Source organism: Sus scrofa, chromosome 6 (genome assembly GCF_054392235.1).
Source record: "Sus scrofa isolate SSC_HxYL_T2T_F1_AM1 chromosome 6, Sscrofa_HxYL_maternal_Yorkshire_Landrace_v2.0, whole genome shotgun sequence".
NCBI lineage: Eukaryota > Metazoa > Chordata > Mammalia > Artiodactyla > Suidae > Sus > Sus scrofa.
The window spans coordinates 173,074,893-173,099,385 of NC_139388.1; the positions used below are offsets into that span (position 1 = coordinate 173,074,893).

The following is a 24,493-nucleotide window of genomic DNA, read 5'->3' on the forward strand; positions in this document are numbered from 1 at the left end:
GTCACCCCTCAACTTGCTGAGCCTGGGGCCACCCCCACTCCCCCAGGACTGCCCTCACCCCTAGGCTCCTTGTTGCAGTGGGCACCTTGCAGCCTCCACCTCCTCGGTCCTTTTGGCTTTGATGCCGAATGAACCATTTCTTTGTTTTCTGGGATTCCACGATGCTTCTCTTCAGGGGTTCCCCATCTTTCAGGCTGTCCCTTTGATGTCACTGGCCCTGTTCCCAAGGTCTGGGCTTCCGCCCTCTGCTCTCCAGATGCTCCCCACGTGATTCCCTCCACAGCCACAGCTTTCAACAGCCACCTGCTAAGTGTCAAACATTCCGCTTCAGCCCACACTCACACTCGAGCCCAAGGCTCTTTCCCACCCACTCCCTGGACACCTCACTGTGTATCTAAAGCCGAAGGATCCCGCCCCTGTGCCTCCTCCACTCCAGCGAGTGGCAGTGTCCGCACCATTTCCCAACCGGATTCCTCCTCCTCCTCCTGACACTGCCCCCTGGAGCCGCCAACTCCATTTCGAAGCACCTCACAGTTGGCCTTTCCTACTGCCTTATGGACGGTCTCATTTTATCTGGACTTCTACAATGGCCAGTTTGGCCACTTTTTAAAATTTTTTTAACCCTTCTTAAAAATAATCCAGATCCCGCATCACCAGCTTCTCAACCCAGACAAGGATGTCGCACTAGCTGCCCTGAGCCGCTAAGCGCCAAATTTCAATGGGATACAAGTATCAATATTGCGCAAGTTGACTCGCTTCTCCCGTACCATTTACGGCCTTGAAAAGCAGGCTCAACCCAACTAGCATCCATGAGGACACGGGATCAAGCCCTGGCCTTGCCGAGAGCTGTGGTGTAGGTTGCTGTGGTGCGGCTCTGATCCGACCCCTACCTGGGAACTTGCATCTGCCGCAGGTACGGCCCTAAAAAGCAAAAAACACCCCCCCAGAAAACCAGGCAGCCAGGTTGAAGGGATACGATGAGCAGGTCAATGTATCTGGGGCACCCTTGGGGCAGGGAGAGGCAGTTTCTAAGAAGACTGCTTTTCCCCCCAAGCACCAGACCTACCACTAGTGTCACACGAATCCTTCCACTGGCAGAACCTCAGGACTAAGCCTGTCAAGGGCTACACTTCCGTTCACCTGCCACTACCTCAATTCCCATTAGCTCTCCCTGATGCTTTTTTTAGCTGCCCCCATGGCATATGGAAATTCCCTGGCCAGGGAATCTCAGGGAGGCCAAGATGGAGCTGCAAATTATGCCACAGCTACAGCAACGTTGGATCCTTGACCCACTGTGCCCGGCTGGACTGGTGCCTCCACAGACAAGCCGGATCATTAACCTGCTGCGCCATGGCAAGCAGTCCTAAATTGGGGGGGGGGGGCGCTTTTTTTTTTTTTTTTTTGGTCTTTTTGGGGCCGCACCTGTAGCATATGGAGGTTCCCAGGCTAGGGGTCCAATCGGAGCTGCAGCCGCCGGCCTATGCCAGAGCCACAGCAACTCGGGATCTGAGCCGCAACTGTGACCTACACCAAAGCTCACGGCAATGCTGGACCCTTAACCCACTGAGCGAGGCCAGGGATGGAACCCGCAACCTCATGGCTCCTAGTCGGGTTCGTTTCCGCTGCGCCACGATGGGAACTCCCAGGCAGTCTTACTCTTAACCTGACCCAATGCTGCTCCTTTCCCAAACCTTCCACCGCGCCCTGTGGAATTCAGTCACCAACCTCCTCGCAATGTTTTCTTTCTCTGCTTTGAACCAGACACGTCCCAAGGACAGTACTTCCTTGGAGCCCTGGGTTAGGCCACTTTTTCATCTTCCTCTTTAGGGTGGCATCTATGGCATATGAAACTTCTCAGGCTAGGGACCGAAAAGGGGGCAGAGGTGCCAGCCCACGCCACAGCCACGACAGGTCCAAGCTGGGTCCTTAATCCACGAAGCGAGGCCAGGGATTGAACCAGCATCCTCAAGGATGCTAGCTGGCTTCTTAAGCCACGAAGCCACAATGGGAACTCCCACCATTACCACTTCTAAACTCACACCTCCTCAAAGCCCACGCCTTCACACTGAACCCACTATCCGGCAGACGTCCGGACGCTCCAGGCTTCCACACCCACTTCTCCCAACACTTGTGGGATCTCCCCACACCTCTTTACTTCCAGCAATCTTCCCTGCCTTCCACTCCCACGGCCAAAACTCCGTCACTTTCGCAACTCGCCCTCATCTGCGGGGCAGGCGCGCCCCTTAAGGCCACTACCTCACGTTCCTCCAGTCCCCTTAAATCCGTGCTTGTAACTCCATTACCTGCCAACTCTCGGAACGACTCCATTTACTGGCTCTGGCTCATCAGGATCCACCCTGGATCTGGGGATGGAGTGAGTGGATGCTGAGGACAGCACGTGCCCCAACCTCCAAGAAAACCGTTCTTCAGCCTTTGTCAACAGTCTTGCTTCCCTCAGAATGCGTTTCCTTGATACTAGCACGTTTACTACACAAAATAAGTTTTAGCCATTTAATAGGCTGTCCCGTTTTTTTCTTTCCTCCTTTTGGTTGTGCCAACGGCATGTGGAAGCTCCCAAGCCTGGATCAAACCTGAACCACAGCAGTGACCAGAGCTGCTGCAGTAACAATGCTGGATCCTTAACCCACTGAGCCACAAGGGAACGCCAAGCCATCCATTCCTAACTCGACTGCAAGCTCCTTTGGTCACCACTATTCACTGTTTGTGTTTGACCTCGCTGCCCAGGTCCCTAGCACGACATTCCACAGAAAGCAACTACAATCAGCATCCTCACAGGACTCTAAAGGGAAGAGATGACACGCCTGATTCGAGATGGCTCTCGATCCCCTACCACTGCCCCGGCCCACTCTGCTCCAAAGGGTCCAGCTGGAGAACCAAACTCAAGGCTCTGTCAAAAAGGAAGGGCTGGAGCTGCCAGAGGGAAAACCGCTGCTCCTATTGCTACAATGCATCGCTTCCAATCTTCCCTCTCAACTTCGTTAACAGTATCCATTTCTCGAGTCTCATGCGAGTACAGCTGATGGGCAGACCAAGTCCCAAACCTCATCGTGCCAAGGAAGAATGCCCTCTCTACCGACCAATCAGAGGCTCACGGGCTAACGCATCCTTCCATGCAGTGAAGAAATTAATAAAGTGCTAAAACACGACAAACACAAGAGATATTCTTCGGTGTGCACCACAAAAAACATTCTTCCTAGCCATGGTTTTCAAAATCACACGCTAACATTACTGGAAGGGCATCAAGCACTGTCGGCATCATTGCCACGAAAGCACCCTTTGCCTCACTGGGAGCAGTGTTCAAGGGTCTGTCCCGCTGCGCTCTTGCCACGAGTATTTGCATCACCAAAGAGCTGGTCCCAAATTCAGAAGGTTTCAAGGTGTTGACGGATACTAGCCTACTGCCTATTTCTGCCCCACCCGCCTCCTGAACTAAAATGATCAGTGTAACATACATCACATGGTTCTATGGATCCTGAGCCCGTTCTAGAAAGAGGCGCACAGCACTGCAGGACTCCTGGACCTGCTGCTCTACACCCCCAGGGCCTCGACAGCTGGCGAGGATGGTACAGAATTAGTCTCTGGACAGTGCTCAACAATTACTCCTTAAAGGAAGCCAAAGGGCATCTAACGAGACATTTTAAAAGAGCCCGAACACGCTTCGGTTTTACAAGGGAGCTGGTTCTTCGGCAGCCTCCCCACAAGCGTTGCATTATTTGTGTTACCGCCTCTGATACCCGCGCAAAGGAGCTGGGTTAACTGGGTACCCCACGCTCCGTGGCAGGACTGTGACAACTAAGGTGGGTAGCCCTCGATGCACAGGTTGGAACCGTCCCCAGTGTGGCCTAAGTAGGTGGCACCCGGGAGCTAGTGTCCTACTAAGTCTCCCCCGGAGCAGGCCCTCTCCTCACCACAGCCTCCTAGTGAAAGGAAGCCACGGAAGGGAAAGCGGCCGGGACCACGGTAAACCCTGGCTCCCCCTCGTTTTCTGTGTAGCCCACGGGCACGCCCCCTACACCCGTTAACCATTTCCCCAAGGACGTACCATTGAGTCCCACCTACCTGCAGACAGGTTTAAGCTGGAGGGGCTCTACGGCCAGCTGAGGATTTATAAACTAACGTGAAACAGGCAGAAATACACAAAGACAATTATTTAAGACCTTTATTAACAGGTGCTTGCAGTTTGTTGACTTTTTTTTTTTTTGAAAAAATCAAGCTGTAAACTTTTATTACAAATTAAAAATGAGGTTCTTAAAAATCTCAACTTGACCAGATATGAAACAATTTAAAAACCTTTAAAGGTGTATTGAGAAAAACCAGGCCTTTTTTTTTTTTTTTAAAAAACACGTTTGTCATTACCAAAAAGAGACATCTTTAGGTAAAAATAATAAAAACCCCATGCTGCATAGATAATGCAGATAGTTCTAGTTATCTGGTCAACAGGCAAAAAGCAAGCACTTAAGGTCTTCAGCTCCAATCTTTTGTTCATTTCTTATTGCTGGAATTTCATATTCAGTCTTCTTGGTGGATGACTAAACTGCAAAAGAAGAAAACGTTTTCACTATTTTGCACAGTTCATCGGAATTCTGTCTCAGTACAGCAAACCAGACCACACTAGCTACACAGGGAAGGTGTTCACAAATCCTTAAGACAGTGTTTCATAACAGGGGTGGACACTGCTGTGTGCCAAGAGTTGTCATGGTAGGTTCTGGATGACCTTTGGCTTTTTCTTTTTCAATTTAGGGCCGCACCTGCGGTGTATGCAAGTTCCTGGGCCAGGGGTTGAGGCGGAGCTGCAGAGTTGCCCATCTACGTTCAGCCACAGCAATGCAGGAGCCTTAACCCACTGAGGGAGGCCAGGGATTGACCCCGCCTCCTCAGGGATACTAGTCGGGCTCCTAACCTGCTGAGCCACGATGGAAACTCCCCGGATGACACTGTGACACTCGGAAAAGAGCGCAGAGGGAAAACCCCAGAAGTACCACGGGTTTGCCCCCTTTCATTACTGGACCCCACTGGCGGCTGCCCGGAGAGCAGAGGGCCCCGCAGGCCTACGCACCCGGATGATGGTAGAGATGGTAAAAGCCGGCGTTTACTCAGCCCCGCCCTGCTCAGCCTCGGGAGCGGACGAATTCTCAGCTGGTGGATCGGCTGCTTTTGTCTCTTTGCCATCTTGTGGTTTAGGGTTTTCTGGGCGTCTGCGCCGGTAATTGAAGTTGCGGCGGTACCGACGTTGAGGTGGCTGCTGACCCTGGGTCTCGTCTCCTTGATTTTCCTTGTCCTCTTCATTGCCGTCCTCTCGGGGTTGTCTTTGGCGAGGAGGGCCCCTGGAGTGAATGGTGCAAACTTGCGATGATAAAGCCTGTCTCGCTGAACCCACCCACAGTGTTAACTGACCTGGCCTTTCTGTTCAAGTGGCCCACAGGCAGTTTAGCAATGTCACACGAGCACACTGGGCTCTTCTTTCACAAACCGAGAATAAGGACGCTGTAAACGGTAAACCACCTGCGACTAAGTTCAGTCTAGCAAGCGTCTGCCCACAGTACAACCTACCGCAAAGCCAGCCGTGGAAGGATGACGGTGGGCGGCCGCCACCACCACCACCACTTTGACTATCGTCTAAAAAGCGAGGGTGTTCCCGTCGTGGCTCAGTGGTAATGAACCTGACCGGTACCCATGAAGATGTGGGTTTAATGCCTGGCCTCGCCCACCGGGTTAGGATCTGGCGTTGCCACGACGGGGCTCGGATCCTGAGCTGCTGCAGCACAGGCTGGCAGCTGCAGCTCCGAATGGACCCCCAGCGTGGGAACTTCCACGTGCCGTGGGTGTGGCATTAAAAACAAGTGGAGAAACCAAACAGTAAGTGATGTTTCTTGGCCTTTGCGCCATCCCTGGTCACAGCTCGTCAGATCACCATCATGCCCTTCGTAAACCCGACAAGCCCGACTTCCTATGGAGACCCACACTCTCCATTTCCCACCTCTAACCCTCCCGTCTCCCACCTCCCCCCTCAGCCCCCACCGCCACCTCTTCTCCTGAAACCCTTCCTGCACATTTTCTCAGAAATCATGACTAGTCTTCGGCAAAACTGCCCTGGCTCCCCCTGCAGCCGTTAAGGGGTGGCCGCCCCAGCCCTGTCGCTGTGGCTTCTTAGTCAATTCTTAAACCCCAGGCTCTCAATTGCTATTTACTCTCCTCTTCCTGCTGTAATTATGACAGTCCCAATAACGAGCTCTTATTGGGAGCTCATCCAGCTGTTCGCCGCCATGGCCTTCTCAAATTCAGGCACCCACCACCCCATCGCCCCTTACTTTCCTGGTCGGTACCCACCGGGAGTCTCCTTTCCCATCTCTAGTTCTAACGACCACTTATTCTGCCCTCACTCTTCCTTAACCCTTTCCCCCTCTAAACCCAGTATAAAGCCTACCATCAATCATTTTTACCAACACCCAACCCAGCATATCCTCACTTGCGCAGAGAAACGCGAAACACATCCAGCTCTGCCTAATCTGAGGCTGCTGCTCCAAGTGGCTGGAAACCCACGACGATGCTGGGTGGACCCACTTCTGAGACGACGAGACTCTCTTACTTGACTTCCCCTCTGTCTCTTCCAGAGAGACAGACTCACACCTCTGTGCCAAACGCATCTCTTCCCCGCTCTCCTTTCACCTCACCAACACTGGCGCCCACACAGCAAACACCTGTGGCTCCTCTAGCCCAAGGTCAACCCACTGCGCAGGCCGAACCTCACTCCAACTGAAGAGAGTTCCGGCCGTGACTCCCTGGCAGGGACGCTCTTTCACTGCATTTCCCACGCTGTAAATATGCGCTTGTTTCTCAAACAAAACCCTTTCTTGATGACACGTTTTCCCTTCCGGCCACTTCATTTGTGTCCTTTTAGCCAAACTCCTGCCACTCTGGCCTAAGATTTCTCACGAGTTGCTCTTGGACCTAACACCAATCAGAATTTCATCCCTTGGACAACAAGTAGGGTGTGTCATTTACTACTCATTCCAACAGCCAACAACGATTCTGTTTAAATCGCTGGGAAAGCCCTGTACTGGCTGATTGATAAGACTCCTCCTCATAACCTTCCAGGTGTCACCACGGCCATCACCTGCCGCTGTCAAACTAGTCTGTTCATTCAAACGAGACCAGTGAGGCTAACCTAGAGCAAAAGACAAACAGTAAAACTGCCGCACTCAGCGAAGATTCAAGTGCTATTTTTAAGGACACCAATGAAACCAGGTAGAAAATTCAAGCAGCTCTACAGTAACAAAAGTTAACCAAAAGGATTCTGTGCTTGAAATAAATTTATTTACTTATTTTGCTTTTCAGGGCCGCACCTGAGGCATATGGAGGTTCCCAGGCTCCACGTCTACTCAGAGCTACAGCTACCCGCCTACGCCTACACCACAGCCACGCCAGATCCGAGCCGCGCCTGCGACCTACACCACATCGCAGGGCAACGCTGGATCCTTAACCCACCGAGCAAGGCCAGAGATCGAACCCACAACCTCATGGCTCCTACTCGGATTCTTTTCTGCTGCACCACATCAGGAATTCCTACGCTTGGAATTTAAATGGATAGACTACAAGAGCCAATCTTAGAACATTTATCCCTACCACAGATAAACATTTAACACAATGCAAAACGGACACTGTCATTGTCGGCAGTATTTTCAACGAGTTATCTACTGTCTCAGTACTACATGTATCTATTAAACACGCCTGGCTCATGGAGCTCTTCCCCAATTACTCTATACTCTACATCTCTCCCGTTATAAAGGATTCTCTAACCGAAGTAGGTGGGTTGACTGGTTAATGCTATTCTGTAACTGGGTTCTCCCCCCAAACCATAAAATTTCTAGGAGTGATTTCACTTTCCAACTTGGAAGTAACAACAAAAAAGCAAATACTTAAAGTGGACAGTGATTGATGAGAAATCACGCCACCTCAGAGGTAAGCCTGTTGATTCTTTATGATACTGTGCAATTCGGATGCTCCTAAAGCTGAAAAGGTAACGTTTGCCTTAATAGCCTTTCTCCCCCCAACCACATGAGCCAATGCAGTTTAAACTACTCTTCTTACACGGGCTCAAGGACAGACAATTCCAAATTCCACACCCTCAACAGAGAAATACACCATCACCACCAACTGCATACAGTCGACTGCTGTTTTCAACCAGTGCCAGCAAAGAACACATTCTCAAAGATAAATGATTTTGGGTTCACCTCTTAGGCATCTGATGAAAGAAACTCTAAGTATGAACAGACAACGGCTGAAAAGGCCTGCAGAAGCAGCATGCTGCTGCTGGGTCCTGACACACGCCTGGGAAATCCTGGCGAGAAGCCTTACCTGCGGAAGCGTGGTCTGTAGCCCCGGTACACATTCTGTCTCACTGGTCTACCTTGTTCTCCTGCACCCTGGTTGTCAGCACCCTGCACAGACAACGGAAATCAAGCCCATTGGACCGGTAATGTCGGAGGAAAAACGCACCCCGATAAAAGGCTGCAGACAACAGCAGTGAAAACCGAGGAGACCCGTACTCACCTCCATCACTTCTCCCTGCACAGGAGGGTTGGAATACTGTGGTCGACGCCCATAGGGTCTCCGCATGTAGTAAGGTGGGAACCTTCGCCTGCGGTAGGGCCGGCGCTGTTGGGCCTGGCCTTCGGGAGCACTCTCTGATCCCTCGTTCTTTTCCCCACTCTCACTATTCTGGTAATTCTGCTGGTAATTGCGTGGAGGACCCCTGCGACGTGGATAGCGTCTATAATGGTTACGGTCTGCTGCATATTTACTGCCTTGCACTGGAACTCCACCAGGGCCTGTAACGTTTGCTGCCTCCGCACCCTACAAAAGCCGCCACACAGTGACAACGACAATGGAATTAAGCACACTTTCCACAAGTCCCACAAAGCAAGTAACAAAGGGTCTACGTGGCCAGGGGTGCACAGGAATGATTAAGTATTGGCTCCTCGCTCTTCTGAAGAGATAGCCCTCTAACTGCAGCCAGCACATTAGGCTTGATGCGCCTGCGTTCGCGTGGTCGCCTGACCCATCCATCCACGTTAGAGCCACCATCCTAATGGCTGGGGCCTCCAAAACATTGCCATACTCAAGTCAAACCTTTACACAAAAAGCATCCTCACCTTTTCTCCTTCAACAACATCAAACTCCACAGTCTCTCCATCTCCTACACTGCGAAGGTACTTCCTGGGGTTATTCTTCTTTATGGCAGTCTAGTAATATCACATTCCAAAAATAGATTAACAGGGGAGAATAATGTGCTTTTTCATTTAAAATGTACCAGAGTCAATATTATTTTAGCTTGGATATACACTTAAAATTAGCTTTACATAAGACCAAATCGTCAATAAATTTAGGAAAACAGGGACCAATGCTACCCCCAACCTCAACCAAAATATACTCTGATCTTACAAGGCCCCCAGCATTTTACTGCTATTTTCCAAACTAGAGCAAGTAATTTAACACTCAAGACAGACACAACTACATGTGTGCGTATATATATATATATATATATGTATTTTTAAAATGCTTCTGCAAAAGCATTATTATATACCTTTGAACAAAATGAGGATATCCATCTATCCCCAAAGACTGCACTTAATAGTAAAAGCTAGCCCCACACAGGGCCAGTTTAGACGACAGGCGAGTTTAGTTTTGCATGCTTCCAAGTCGACCCAATCAACTTTGCCCCTGTGTAACCCTATCAAACTCAATTACAAATGTCAACCAAAATCCTTCCGACCTGTCTGTGGTAATACTTCATGGAAATGCAATTCACATGAGTTAACTATGCCACTTTTTATATTCCGACTGCCTGGGACAGCTGGTTATTACCGCCCAGAACACGGCAACTCTCCCATCCCGACTGCGATGACAAAGTCAAGGGAAGAGTAACGCCTCGCATTTAGAAGACTTGGGGCAGTTCTTCCAGTGTTGCCCACGTTTAATCTCGTTAGGACAGACGAGGGGAGGGATTGTGACTCCTCTTCTAAGGCGAATAAAACGGGCTTTTAAAAAGTTAGGTGACTTGCCCAAGGTCACACAGCTAATAAGTGGAGGCGGGTGGACTTTTCTAAATCCAGGTCTTGGGACTCCAAATCCCATATGCACTCTACTACCTCACAGCAGTAGCCATTACGGGACCGCTCATGCATTTCCACTCCAGAGGAGGCGGGACAGCCAACAAATCTGAAGCCAATTTAGCTAAGTTGCCCAGAACGGCAGTCTCCTTGATACACCACCAAGACCTGAGCAGCCAAAGTCCTAAGACACAACCAAATGTTGAAACCACTTACAAATAAAGAGGAAAGCATCTTGGTGACCCCTTGTAGGCTGGTACAAGTGGATGACATGCGTGGAGCCAAATAATTGATCTCATCTGTCATCTAAACTGTCACAAAGTTTTCGTACCTTTCATAAAACTCAATCAATTACCTGCAGTCACAGGGGATAGCAGAAGTCAAGTCCCAAATTTCTTACTTTGGTCAGCATCTTCAATGCCCTCCCCTATCTCCCCACACCCTTTAGCACTGCTGACAGGCAGCAAGACTGCAAGCCTTGTTGTCTCTGTGCCCAAGTCTGCAAATTCCTCTGAATGTGCAGAAGGGAAGTAAGCAACAGGTTAAGCACTGGTCTTCAATGTTACAAAGCAAACATTTGTTGTAATCGAACATTCTGCCCGAGCAGTCCCGCGTTCATGTCTAGAACGCAAGTGCTGCCATACTTATAGCTGCCCTGGTGATGACTGGGCAGGGTTTTGGATGGACCAAGAAATCGGCGGGGCCTCCCCCTTGATCACCATGGGGTGCTGTGCAGGACACTTCCAGAGCTACAAAACCTAACACACCCCTTCCTAGGACGTGTGCGGCCAGACAAGCTCACACCTGTTTGAATAAAGGGGTGAGTGTGGAACTTGACTTTATGTCTTTTGATGTACACATTATCATATAATAAAGGGGCTAAAAAGTTCTTCAGATGATTTTCAATACAAGCTGACGGTATTCAGCAGTCTTAGCGAAAAGACTACAGGGCACACAAGCACACATTTGTAAACGTTTTCCTACCCCTGCATACTTGTAAGGATGATTAAGTTCTATGGAGCCTATAATATGAAGGTTGAGGCGTGAGTGTTCAGGTGGCAGTGACTTACTTTAACGATAAATTTCTTAATGTTCAAGCACTTTCCAAAACATTTTCCTTAAATGGCACTTGTGGAGAAAGTCCAGCACGTGGCACCTGCCCTATGTTAGTTTTCTCCTCTCAAAACACTGAAACCAATCTAAAAATTCTCCAAAGGTAAAAACATTTCTTAGGTAATCGCTTTTTTCAAAGTGCTGTGGAATAAACCGAAAGACCTAAGGCTACCCTTGCTGGTTTTCACCAGGCAGGTTACTGTGTTTGCGGCTTGGGGCCCCCGCCCCTGATTACTTCTTATCAGAGGTTAAACCTAGTGGCATCCGAGGACATCTTGTGGAAGTTTCTGTGTATCTACAGCAACATCATTAGTTTAGGTTTAGATTAATGGAGACTTTCAGTTCATCTTAAACCAGATCTGAAAATACAGTATCATGAGGTGAATAGAGTCAACATTTTCAAAGGCGATCGCTGTTAACAAAACACCAGCTGGAACACCTATTTCAATTAGGTGAACCAACACAACGTTTCCGAGCACACGTTTAAGCTGCGCCACCACTCTTCCCGTGGGAACCAAACTGTTCAGGAGTTGCACTTAACCTTTTTGCTACCAACAGCAGTTGAGAAGACATCCACCCTTTTCCTCTCACAAGCCTTGAGCCAGAAGTATAAACATCCACACGGGCACTCACCTGGTGTACAAATACGTCTTCCTTGGTGTCATTCCTGTAAGACACAACCACGGTGAACACGGTTAGAATGGAGCACTCCGCTTCATGTCACCCAAGATTTAAGAGTATGTGTGTGCACCTCCTCCTCTTTTTAGAGACTTTCTGGCTGCCTGCCTACCAGTCATTAGGAAATTAAACAACGAAATCAGTAAGCCACAACAATTTCTGCTTTAAAGACTAAGCATTTGCCAACAATTGCCTATCTACTAGAAGGATTTAAAAAAAAAAAAAAAGACAAAGAAATAATAAAAGCGACCTACTTAAGCCATTAAGAGAAGTGACGAGCCACATGTACTCTGCCACTTCTCATGCCACTAAGTATCAACACCACTCCAGCACAAGCCACTCCAGTGTCTACTGCAGGGTTGGTTTACCAACTGGGGCAGACGAGATCAAGAACACACCCACTTCCACTGAGTAATTAACCTAGGAACTGCTTCCTTCTTTCTCATTTTATCCCAATCACTTCCTCTTCAGCACCTCTAATTCCCAACTTCCTGTGAGGACCATAAACACAACCCCCAACCACGCCCCCACAAGAAATGCCCGCCGCCGCCGCCGCCGCCGCCGGGAGTGAGCCCTCCATGTGGACTTGGGTGATGATGATGTGTCAAGGCAGACTGACCAACTTCCATCCTCCGGGGCAGGAGAGCAGGGCAGGTCACGGGGATGCTATGCAGGGGCCTGGAGTATATATAGGGAGCTATTTATTTTCTGCTCAACTGTGCCATGAACCGAACCTGCTCTTAAAAGTAATTTTAAAAAAAGGACCATAATGGAAGATAATATAAGAATGTATAGGCATGTGTGTATGTATGTATGTACGTACACACACACACACACACACACACACTTATATTATCTGCTGGGTCTCTGTTGTACAGCAGAAATTGACCCAACACTGTCAATCAACTATACTCTAACAAAAAAATAACTTGAATAACAATAATAAAAAGGGGACAAGATCACAAGGAAGCACAGAGATGAGCACGGTCTGTGTCGATACCATCCACAGAGCAAGTGCCATGCAGGAGCCCCTCACGGGAAAACTGAGGACGTGGAGCGGAAGCACCTCTTGACTGGCACACACACAAGCCCTTTCCACGGCACCTGAGACACCACCTCCCACCCACCATCAGCCTGTCTGCGCGAAACACACACGGCCGAAACACGTGCTTTAGGACTTTTAAAGGAGTTGTTAAAGGAAGCAACACTTCCCCTAAATAATAAAGGGGTTTACCAGAAAATGAGCAAGATGTTCCAGACGGCGAGGCCGGTCATGGATGTGGGCAAAACTCACCACCCAGCAAATTCAAGGCAACTGACATTCAAACTGGCTGGAGAACACGGCTGCGGCCGAGAGGGAGGATGAACGGGGCGAAATCGCGCAGCGAGAAAAGCCAGCAAAGGCGCTTATGAAGAGGACGTAAGACGCAGTGACTTAGCACATGTTAGAAAGTGGCTGCTGAGGCTGCCCGACGGTCAGGTAGGTAGGATTTGGCGCTTTCACCACTGCAGCCCCGGTTCAATCCCCAGTCTGGGACGGAGACCCCGTGCCAAGCTACTGCACACAGGGCCCAAAACCAACCAACCAAAAAAAGCGCTGCTGTCTCGTATAGTCTGAAGCCAGGAGGAGTCCAGGCGGTTATGAAAGCTACTCCGGAAGTTCATTAACAGAACTGGACTAAGAGGCTAGTTTACAGAGCGTATGCGGAATACTGCTCTTGAAGTAATAAGGCAAAACCTTGTGGATAAAGAGATGTCAAAAGTGAGGGCAGTGGAGACTGATTTGAATTTTAGACAGGAGGTTGGGGTAAGGTGGTAATACCATGAGCAAAAACGCCCACCGGGAGAGAGAGAGGTTTCTAGACCTTTACAGACTTACCCCACCCTATTCACTGTCGGTCAGAGTTGAGAAAGGGCTCAATAGCAGTTCTAGTGTTTAATGGCAAAAGGAACAAAGGTTACAATGAACTAGACTGACGGGTTTATGGACTCGGGCTCCTTGCTGATCCAGACAGCCATTTATGCACCAAAGAACCCCCAGTTTGGATTATCATGAGGACATTTAATTCACTGAAACAGGATTAATTTTAAATCTTTAAAACACACACACACACACACACACACACACACACACTCAGGAATACTGCAAAAGCTACCCAAAGCATGTGAGTGAAAACTGACTTTATAAGCTGCCTGAATATTAGAAACTCCTAGGAATTAATGGTTGGTCACAATGTCTGTCAAATAAATCCACACACATCACAAAAACAGTTCCAGAGCCACCATCAATTAGCTTTCATCTCCAAAATGACTGCATTTCAAGCTATAAGGGTTGTTCCAAAGTCAAGGGGCTCTGCTTCCATTAATGGGGGTGAAGGGCGTAAGACTTGCTAGACGACAAAATACATGATATTTGATACTGGACTTTCACGTAAGTACATGTATTATTTGAGTTTTGATATTACTATCTTACAGTTTTAAATATGCATCAAATTTACTAAAAATGCCATTTCCATGGGAGGAATTTTTCATTACTGATGATAAGGCCAGATACTAATGTATCTGGGTAGCCAGTACATCGTTCTTCTGAATGTGGTGGCAAATAAGCAGTTAGACTGAACATGCTACACCACAATAAAAATAAAAGCAGTTATTTATGCAAACCTTCTTAAAAATAGTATAACACAGGCACAGCTACACAAGAAAGTGCCACCTCCTGGAAAAGAGCTTATGGAGATACCTTCTGGGCACAACACGGCTACTGAGAAACTGGTATGCTCACCAATGATGTCACAACAGACAATCTAATACTCATTTTATTCTGGTGACACTAAACCAGCCTACAAGAGAATCTATAACGGCCAGAGGACATGTAGGTATTAGGGAGAAATTCAATAGATAAAAAATGTTTGGGGGAGTCATCTCGTGGTGCAGTGGGTTAAGGATTCGGCATTGTCAGTAACCGCAGCTGCTCAGGCGACGCAGGTTGGACCCCTGGCCTGAGAGCTTCCACTTGCCTCACGCGTGGCCAGAAAAAATTGTTTTAACCAAGACAGAATACTATGGTACGGATACACTAAATCTAGCTAGTTGCAACTTAGGACTGAAAAGCTGGTGCAAGGAAAAACCAACACGAAAAACTTAACTTGCAGTCCTTGGCCTCTAACAACTGCGTAACCTAGGAAAGCTGCCCCCCGCCCCCCGGTCTTTTTCTTCACCCCAAAAATGAGGAAAACTTGGGAGTTCCCTCAGCGGTGGTTCAGTGGTAACGAAAACTCCGACGTGACCCCTAGCCTGGGAACTTCCACATGCTGCAGGTGCGGCCCTAAAAAGACACACATGCACACACACCAAGGAAGACCTTAACTGTCTACAGTGCTGAGGGGTTAAGCTCCAGACACTGCGCCAAGCGCCTTCGCCGTATTGCACCAATCCTCACAATCCTGAGGTCGTGCTATTACATCACTTACCCACTCTGCCAACTAGGAAACGAAATCCTGCGGTCGCCTACTTACAATGGTGGAATGTGACCCCACAGGCCCCAGTCTCACCCTGTTGAGAACTCAAAGCGGACCAGCTTGGAAATCTTTACATTTCAGCTTTAGAGGTAGGTCGCAGCATATGGTCTCTCCAATTTCTGAAGAGGACAACACATAACAAGCATCCCTACACCCTTATCTGTAGGACAAAGTTAGTCCATGCGATTAGGCCAGGACTCTGCCACAAATGCCCCCTCGCCTCCCTCAACACTTGAAAAAAAGGTGAGAATCATTCTCTGCTCACAAGCCGGATAAAAATAGTTGTGGGTGGATCTGTTGATCTCTGATCTACACTAACACTGGAAAAATGGCATGCCACGGCTCCGACAGATCTTACTGAAGAGGGCAAAGCAGCAATTAAAATATGACCAAACACCCCGGGAAGCATGTGTTCACAGTCACCCACTGAAGTAATGCAACGAGGAGGGAGTGGAGGCCTCCCCAGCAGGCTCCTTACCTTCTGCGGTGCGCCCCGAGACCCACGAGGCACGCTTCTGCCTTAACCTACTTCACTGAAGGTGGAAGGTGAGAGACTAGGACAAGCATGAGCTCCGACTCTCTGGAGCAATGTCAGCGCGGAGAACGTCATTCTTTTGCCCAGCACCCAGCAAACTTCAGGAACACGGTAGGCGCTCAATTTCAAAATATTTATTGAGTGCCTCCTGTTCACTTAACACTAACCAGCTTTCAAAGTCAAATGCAAAATTACTGCCGCTTTTAACTTTTCTGAAATTCTGTTCTTTGAAGTTCCCTTGTGATGCAGCAGAGTTAAGGCTCTGGCATCATTAATACGGCAGTGTGGGTGCTGCTGTGGCACAGGCTGGACCTTTGGCCCAGGAACACCCACATTCCACGTGAGGCCAAAAGACCTTCCATATTATTTATTCAATCTTAATCGTTTTAACCGACCACAAGGCACTGGGCTGATAATGACAAGACCTATCCTCAAGGATGTCTAGCTAGAAGGCCACCACATTCCATCTAACGCAGCAGATGAGTTACTCTTGCGGGGGAGGGGGGGGCAAGGTGGTATATGAAACACAATGGTTAAAAGCATCTTTTACCAGAACCACTGGAGCCAAGGTTAAAATCCTGGCTACCCTATTACTAACTACATGACCTTGGGCAAACTGCTTTATTCGTAAACCAAGCATCCCAGTTTGTCTTCTAGTAACCACGATAAAAAGTGAAAGCAAAGCTGGTTTGACCATTTCAACGGTCAACACAGTAACTGAGGCATTTTACACTCCTTTTGTACTAACAGCCTTCATAATCTGACCTCTATTTTCCCTTCTGAAGTAGATCCGTATGCTCAAACTGTTCAGAATAAGCACTAAAACTGAGTATGTTTCAGAACGCAAATCAACATTTAAAAATCAGTTTCCAAGACGTGCAGTAGCTACGCCTGTCTACTGCTGTTGTGGACAGCACACACAAACGATGTTCTAAAGAGTGTCAGCCCATGTGTCACACACCACTGCTCCTCCCATTCCCCTGCAGTCAGCTGCCCTCCTTTTCCTGTATTCTTTTACTCCAGCTCCTGCTGTTAATAGGGCATTATTTACTACTGAAAAATTTCTAATGAAAACACAGGTTTTCTCACCTATCTAGACGTATACTGCCTTTATTCAGCAAATAACACATCAGTAACTTCAAGGAAAAAGAAATTACAAAGATGGCTAAAGGATGAAGGAAACAAGGGGATACTTTTTTTTTTTAAAGAGAATGCCAAAGAGGAGTTCCCGTCGTGGCGCAGCGGAAACGAATCCGACTAGGAACCATGAGGTTGCAGGTTCGATCCCTGGCCTTGCTCAGTGGGTTAAGGATCTGGCGTTGCCGTGAGCTGTGGTGCAGATCACAGACGCGGCTCGGATCCTGTGTTGCTGTGGCTCAGGCAAAGGCCATCAGCAACAGCTCCGATTGGACCCCTAGCCTGGGAACTTCCATACGCCGCAGGAGCAGCCCTAGAAAAGGCAAAAATAAATAAATAAATAAATAAAAAAAAGGAAGGAATTCTGCAACATTTTAAAGACCCCTATGCTACCAAGTCTACCCAGATTAAAAGCCTTAAGATATCCTCAAAATCCAGAAAACATTTTTTGCCAATCCATAACACCGCTGTAAATGACACCTACCATATATAAGCTTATCTATCCATTGCTAAATGCTCTTATGCAGTTATCTTAAGATTACCACCCCATTAAAACATTAATGGTCTAAGTTGCCCAACTGCATAAAGCTAAAATCCTAGTTATAATAAAAACAAACTCCAGGATTTAGCATCTGTATGTTCCATAACTCAAAGAATCCAGGCACCAATTTCCCAGTCTTGCGGCTGAAAGATCACAAACCCTACTTTCCTGCTCTATTAAAAAAGCTCCTCCCACCCAGCACTCTTCTTTCCCACATTATCTCCCACCTTCGTGCCTTGGGTAAGCCAGACTGTAGATGCTCTCAAGGGCTAAGACTGGAGGAGAGGCAATTCGGCAATTACTGCCCCAGTGTCAGAAAAACAGAAGGTAAAATACACTAAGTTCACCATTCTAGATTTTTAAGATGACAAGTTCTTGGTGAACAGGAATGACCTCTGGCCAATCCAAGATCAGGGCCTAACAACCAGCACAAGCATCAATCCCAAATCATCCTGTGTATATATAAGCCACTGTCTTAAGAACCTCAGTTCTGAAGAAACCAACTAACACACAGTGCTTTTTAAAAAGACTGCCAGACTCAACGTCAACCAGTCAATCAAATGTCTTTTTATGCCTCCACCCTCTTCCATTCCACCTTTGTCCCCTCCCTTAGCACATCACCAAATCTTCGGGGCTTCCCTAGCGCCACGGCACTTGATCATTTACATCATAGACTCTAAGATTTTGTTGCTGTTGTTGGCTGAGCTCACAGCATGTGGAAGCTCCTGGGTCATGGACTGAACCCACACCAAGGCAGCCACCCAAGCTGCTGCAGTGACAATGTCTGCCAATCCTTAACCCGCTGCAGCACCAAGGGGACTCCCCCCTCGGACTGTTTTTGGTTCATACCATGCAATAGAGCTATCACAACTTTAAAGGCCCAAGACACCTGGCAATTATCTTTCCACAAGTCTACAAATTTTTAAAATTAACATCCAAATAGGGAGGTCCCTTGTGGTGTTGCAGGTTAAGGACCGGGTGTTGTCACTGCAGCAGCTAGGGTTGCTGCTGTGGTGTTTGATCCCTGGAAAGCTTCGCATGCTGCAGGAGCAGCCAAAACCCCCAACAAAAAACAACCAGGTAGTGTTTTAGGCCTTGCAGTATCCTACAGACTGTTGCTGTTTGCAACAATGCATTAAACAGGCAAAGCCTATTCTTGGTTCACAGGCCATAAACAGAAAACAACACTCTTGCCGTCTCTGTCTCTTTCTGCATGTGTCCCCCTACCTCCAACCCATGCTTTCTCCAACCAAATCTACCTTCTCTCTCACATCTTCGCGCGCGCGCGCACACACACACACACACACACACACACACACACACACACATGAATAATGAGTTTAAAGATCAAGGTCTAACAGTCTCTCCTGCAATTTCCTTAACTGCCTCTCAACATTAGGTATTAGGCAAGCCCTTCAACAGACAATCTGCACAGTCAACTAGACCTGCCTTACAGCAATCTCTAACTTCACGGAACAGGTCATCAAGAGTAGAAGCTTTCCAAATTTGGGGAATGAGTCGTCAACATACAGGAGCTCTAGCGACAGGCTAGAGACCATTTAAGAACCGTTCAATGGCCAGAACCCCCAATTACCTGGAGCCACGAGGACACCGCCACACTGAAGACTGGGGTCTGTTCTCAGAGTGGAGAGGCAGTCAGTGCCCAAACTCACTAGCTACACTTACTTTCTGGGCATCACTCAATTTCTCTGTGCCTCAGAATAATTAAAGGAGCTAGTTCATTTAAAGCATTTACAACAGTTTCTGGCATAAATAACTGACAGATATCAACCTACTTTTTTCACCTACAATGCAGCTGTACCAGTGAATTGTAACGTAATGTACTTGTAAATGTCACGAAAGAAGTCACTCTCACCACTTACATACATACAGAACCCCCAGCAGGCAGCACGCCATTCCCAAAGGGAGACCACACCTGACAGCCACAGCAAGCATTTTTGTAAGGAGGGACAGCTAAGCCTCTCCCTGGCTCGTCTGATGGATAGTAGGCACCATCCTAGATCACAGGTGTACACTGAGGCTAGACAGCAAAGGAAGTCAGCAAGAGGAGAGCCCAAGTCTGACAGGTAAAGGGAGAACGCGTGCCTCCTTTACGGGCAGTTAAAACACGCAGGACCAGCTGTTTTTACTTACACGGGACTAGAGGCCCTCAAGCTAAAAGAGAGTTCTTTAGAAGATACTCCGGGAGTTCCCGTCGTGGCGCAGTGGTTCGCGAGTCCGACTAGGAACCACAAGGTTGCGGGTTCGGTCCCTGCCCTTGCTCAGTGGGTTAAGGATCCGGCGTTGCCGTGAGCTGTGGTGTAGGTTGCAGACGCGGCTCGGATCCCACGTTGCTGTGGCTCTGGCGTAGGCCGGTGGCTACAGCTCCGATTCAACCCCTAGCCTGGGAACCTCCATATGCCGTGGGAGCGGCCCAAAGAAATGGCAAAAAAACCAAAAGACAAAAAAAGATGATACGCTGGGTCAGGTAGGTCACCGGGTTGAGACCTCTTCTCTACATGATTCTCTTTGCGCCCAGCTCCCTAATTTAGCATTTAAGTACTCTGGGTAACAGAAAAGTATGCCTATCCTGATCACTGTACAGGATTTGTGTCCTATTAAGACACAGCTGCTGATTCATGACATCTTTCATGAATTTGATGAGCACGGATGCATCTTCAACACCTGGAAGCAAAAGAGAAAACTGGGTTTCTTGATTTAAAACGGAAAAGCCAGCCCTGAAACCACTGACCCCAGGGCACCCTTCTACCGACATCTTCAACAGTTCTGAGCGAAGTTTTTCATCACAAAATGAAATTTTGGGGGGTGGTTAATAAACCCCTCTAGTTACAGAATCCAATATCTTTCTGCAGACATAGCACAAAAAAACCATGAATTCCTAGACTACGTAGCCTAACAAAATAAAGCCAACCTTTTGCCATTTTAAAAGCTCTAAGCTCTTCTTTAGCACCTTTTACACAGTAAAACCATCAAGAAAAAAGCCTTAGAATCATGTAATAAGTCTACAATTATCACAGACAATAATTTATGTTGAAATAGATGTTTACAATGAGAATACATTTCTTTGAAAGAAAATTCCACATTAAAAACGTATCTTAATTATAAAAACCCTGAATATTTAATTCATGGAATTCCAAAGTTCAAATTAGAGCTACACGAATCTTTCCAGGCACTGCGTCCTTCCCCAGACACACACATGCACACCTCTTCTGGAAAGCCAGGTGCCTCCCTCCCTAACCCAACCAACTGCCAGCTTCCAGAACTGCAGTTCCCTGAAGCAAGGCAACCCTCTCTTGGATTTAATTGCTTAGGTTTCACAGTGTCTTGTTCAAAAGTCTCTGAATCACTGAAATGACCAGTTTATAAATATAAAGCACATCTGAACCAGTTAGTTCGACAAACAAGTTGAGCTTAAGACAGTCCGAACAAAGGATTATCAAAAGTCAACTTAATTTGACTTGTCCTGTAGGATGACCAAGGGAGTGGATTGCGAGTCACAAGAGATACAGTCAAGGAACTGCATCTCACACACACACACACACAATTTAGAATATGTGAAAAACTAGATTTGTCTTGGATACGGACTGCTTACCTCAAGAGTAGGGCCCATCTAATAAAATGCAACCAAATACAAAGCTCCTGGTGCAATTTTTAAAGCACAAACTACTGAAGACTGCAAATCACAGTCCCTCCTAAGGTGCATACCCGTGATACCCTTTCATTACATGGCCTCAAGAGCCAAAAGCAGTGTTTCTCAAGGCCCGCAAACCAAAATCATCTGGATTCCTCCTTAAAAATGCACCCCAGACCTAATGAATCCGCGCTGGGAAGGAAGAACTCAAGAATGTGCATTTTTACTCTCGCAAGGTAAACACTTAAATTTGAAAGGCACCGGTTTAAGGGTGAAGCAAGTGAGGAGAATCAGATTAAGATGGAAATGCTAACAAATTCAGAGATCCCTTGAAAAGTGGTCAAATAAATGCAGGCACCAAAGCACTCTCTTCCTTCCTCACTAGCGACCTATTATCAACAACTGATGAGAAAACGCGGCCTTGGCCTGTCACAAAGGCAGTGCAGGAGCAGACGGAAAATTCCTCAACATTCTGGAGAAACAAAACATTCCCTACAACTGCCAACGTGGAAGAGAGACCACCAAATGGTTGCCATCCCGTTTGCGCCCAGCATCTCCACACCACCACTCCACGGCCGAGCCTGAGCTTGCCCACTGGGCTGCCGTCCGCCGTGCCCGCCGCAGGAGCAAACACCGGGCGCGCCCGCCCTTAAAACCCTGGGCTCCAGCGGTCCCACGCCTTCTGCAGGGACGCCCGGCGACGGCGGGCACCTGCCGCCCGGGCCGGGGGCAGCCCCGGCGGCCATCTTGGACGCGCCGCCGGCCGCCGGGGACCCGAGGGCGCGGGGCGGGGACACCGCCGCGGCCGCCGCCGCCCGCCCGCCTCGGGATTCCCCCCGGGCGGCGCTCTGTCGCTCGGCCTCCGGGACGAAGCCCAGCGTCGCCCGCGGCCGGAGGCCGCTCCCCCAAACTACGGGCACAGCCTTAACGGGCTCCCTCGGGGGCGACAGAGTGGGAGAAGTGGCCGCCGAGAGGGGCCCCAGTCTTCCCGACGTCGGGGTCTGGGCAAGGCCAGGCGACGCTGCGGTCAGCCAGGTCGGACGCGACGTGCACCCGAGGCGTCTCGGCCGGCGCCGATGGGACGGGGAACAAAGGCCGCACCCCCCGGGCGAGGCGCCCCGCGCGCTGTCACACCGCGAAGCGGCCGCTGGCGACCCAGCCACACGAGACGGAGCGGCCCGTCCTCCCAGCGCCCCGTTCCCGGCCCGTTCGGTGGACGGCGAGCATCAGAAGGCGGTGGGCCGGAGCCTCCCGACCCACCGCGGGTCCCCGCTGGCTCCCTGTGCCCCGAGTGGCTCCGAGCCGACAGGCGCAGCCCGCGCGCCCCCAACGCGCTTTGCGCCTTTCAAACAAGCTTTAGCTTAACGTCCAGCTGCCCAGCAAAGGCCACCTCGAGATCAACCAGTCCCTTCCGTCCCCGAGCGAAACCAACCCCCCGAGTGAAAGGCCCGAGGCGGCCGGCCCGCGAGCCTCCAGATGGGGCACCGCATGCGGGAGAAGACGAGGCTTCGGCGGCGGTCAGCTCACCTGTTGATGAAACCATATCCGTTTCTTACATTGAACCATTTTACTGTTCCCAAAACCTTCGTTGCTGCAGGGAAGAAAAAAAGGAAGCCCACGGTTACCAGCCATCCTTGCTGAACCCCGCCACGCTTCAGCACCGGGGGCCCGCGCTCCCCGCGGCGGCCACCTGACGGCCCTTCTCCGCGCGGCCCACGTGGAGGAGCCCGCCGCGGCGGAGGCCCGGGGGCAGGCCCGGAGCGCGGGCCCGAGCTGGGTGTGCGCGGGGGCCGCGGGCGGACGGGCGCGGCGGCGAGCACGTGAGGAGGGAGGCCGCCCGGCCCACTCCGGCCTGCGTAGGCGGCGCGCCGCGCCCTCCGGGCACACGCGGAAGGGAGCGGGTGGGGAACGGAACAACGGCGGGCGAGCTCGAGCGCACGCGGCCGGCAGGCGGGCGCGGAGGGGAGGGACCCCGCCGCACACGCGGTCGGCGGCGCGCGGCCGCCCAAGGGGAGGGGCGCGCGGCCGCGCGGGGTCCGCAGGGGGCGCGGGAGAAGGCGCGCGCGCGCGCAGGCCGGGCACGCGGACCGGGCGGGCCGAGTCCGCGAGGGCGCGGGTGGGGGGGCCTGGGGGAGGGGCGTCCGCGCGCCGCCGAGTCGGCCCCCGCCGGCCGCGCGCCCGCCGGCTCGCCCCACTCCGGGTAACGGTTCCGCCGCCAGGCTTCCCTCCTGCCCCACCCCCCCGTCCGCGTCCGGCCCTCACCGATGACCTTCTTGTCCCCGCCGGCAGGCGCCGCCGATGTGAGGCCGCCCGGGCCGCCGCTCCCTGCGCCGCTGCCCGTCGTGCCGGGCTTGGTGTCGGCAGCGCTGAGGGCGGGGGCGGCGGGGGGGGCGGCAGGCGGCTGCTGGGTCTCGGCCTCGCTGCTCATGGTTGCGGTGATGGTGACTGGGGCCGGCTGCGGCAGCTGCGGCTCCTCCCGGGGTGTGATGGTAACTAGGCCGGCGGCGGCGGTGGGGCTGCTCAGGGCTCTCTGGGGTCCGCTCTCCGCTCCCGCTACCGATCGAACTAGCGAGAATGGCGGGACGGGCGGGATAAGCCCTGCCATCGACCCGCCCTAAGCATTGCTCACTGGCCAGCACTGCTGTCAATCTCACCACCTGACCCAATCTCCTGGCTCCTATTGGCTAGCTCTCTATCACTTCTCCGTTCTCATTGGCTCTTAGGTGGCTAATTCGGCCGACCTACAGCCGTTCCTGCCTCCGCTGCCGCCATAGAGACCGGAACTAGAATTAGAGTAGAGTCACCACGAGAACCATAGAGTGCCGGAGAAGACGGGCAGAGAGAACGTGACTTTCACGAGGCTGCAGCCGCGGCGGGCGGGCCCAAGTCTGGGGCTGTGGGGTGGCCGAGGGAAAGGCACCGCCGGATGTCTGAGCCCGGATTACCCGGCCTGACCCGGGGGCTTGGAAGGGGGCCCAGCGACACCTTAGCTCCGTACGGAGAGAAGGCCTCCCTCCCAGCCAGCTCCAAATATGGTCCTTGTGACCTCAGCCCTTTACTGCAAATAGAGCGGTTTTTTCTACAACGGCTATGTACTCGCTGCACAGCCGAGGGTTTCTGGAACAGACCTAAACGTATGCACTCAAAGAGCGTCCGTTTACGGGGAAGCAGTCACCTTGGAGGGACCAC

The 24,493-nt window shown here is 50.4% G+C and overlaps 1 protein-coding gene across 4 annotated transcripts; it reads right to left on the reverse strand.

Annotated features, from left to right (window-relative positions):
- Nucleotides 1–4,166: 4,166 nt before the first annotated feature.
- YBX1 (Y-box binding protein 1) lies at nucleotides 4,167–23,871 on the reverse strand. 4 transcript variants are annotated; one of them, XM_021096922.2, is made up of 8 exons: nucleotides 23,567–23,871; nucleotides 22,832–22,895; nucleotides 11,877–11,910; nucleotides 9,174–9,263; nucleotides 8,572–8,874; nucleotides 8,377–8,459; nucleotides 5,078–5,345; nucleotides 4,167–4,550 (listed from the first exon to the last, which is right to left on the reverse strand). In XM_021096922.2, the coding sequence occupies exons 1-7, from the start codon at nucleotides 23,730–23,732 to the stop codon at nucleotides 5,111–5,113; spliced, it is 975 nt and encodes a 324-aa protein (XP_020952581.2). In that variant the 5' UTR covers nucleotides 23,733–23,871; the 3' UTR covers nucleotides 4,167–4,550; nucleotides 5,078–5,110. The 4 variants fall into 4 exon arrangements, with proteins under 4 accessions (XP_020952581.2, XP_084821615.1, XP_084821617.1 ...); XM_084965489.1 differs by having other exon boundaries at nucleotides 4,167–4,555; XM_084965491.1 differs by lacking the exon at nucleotides 9,174–9,263.
- Nucleotides 23,872–24,493: the final 622 nt, after the last annotated feature.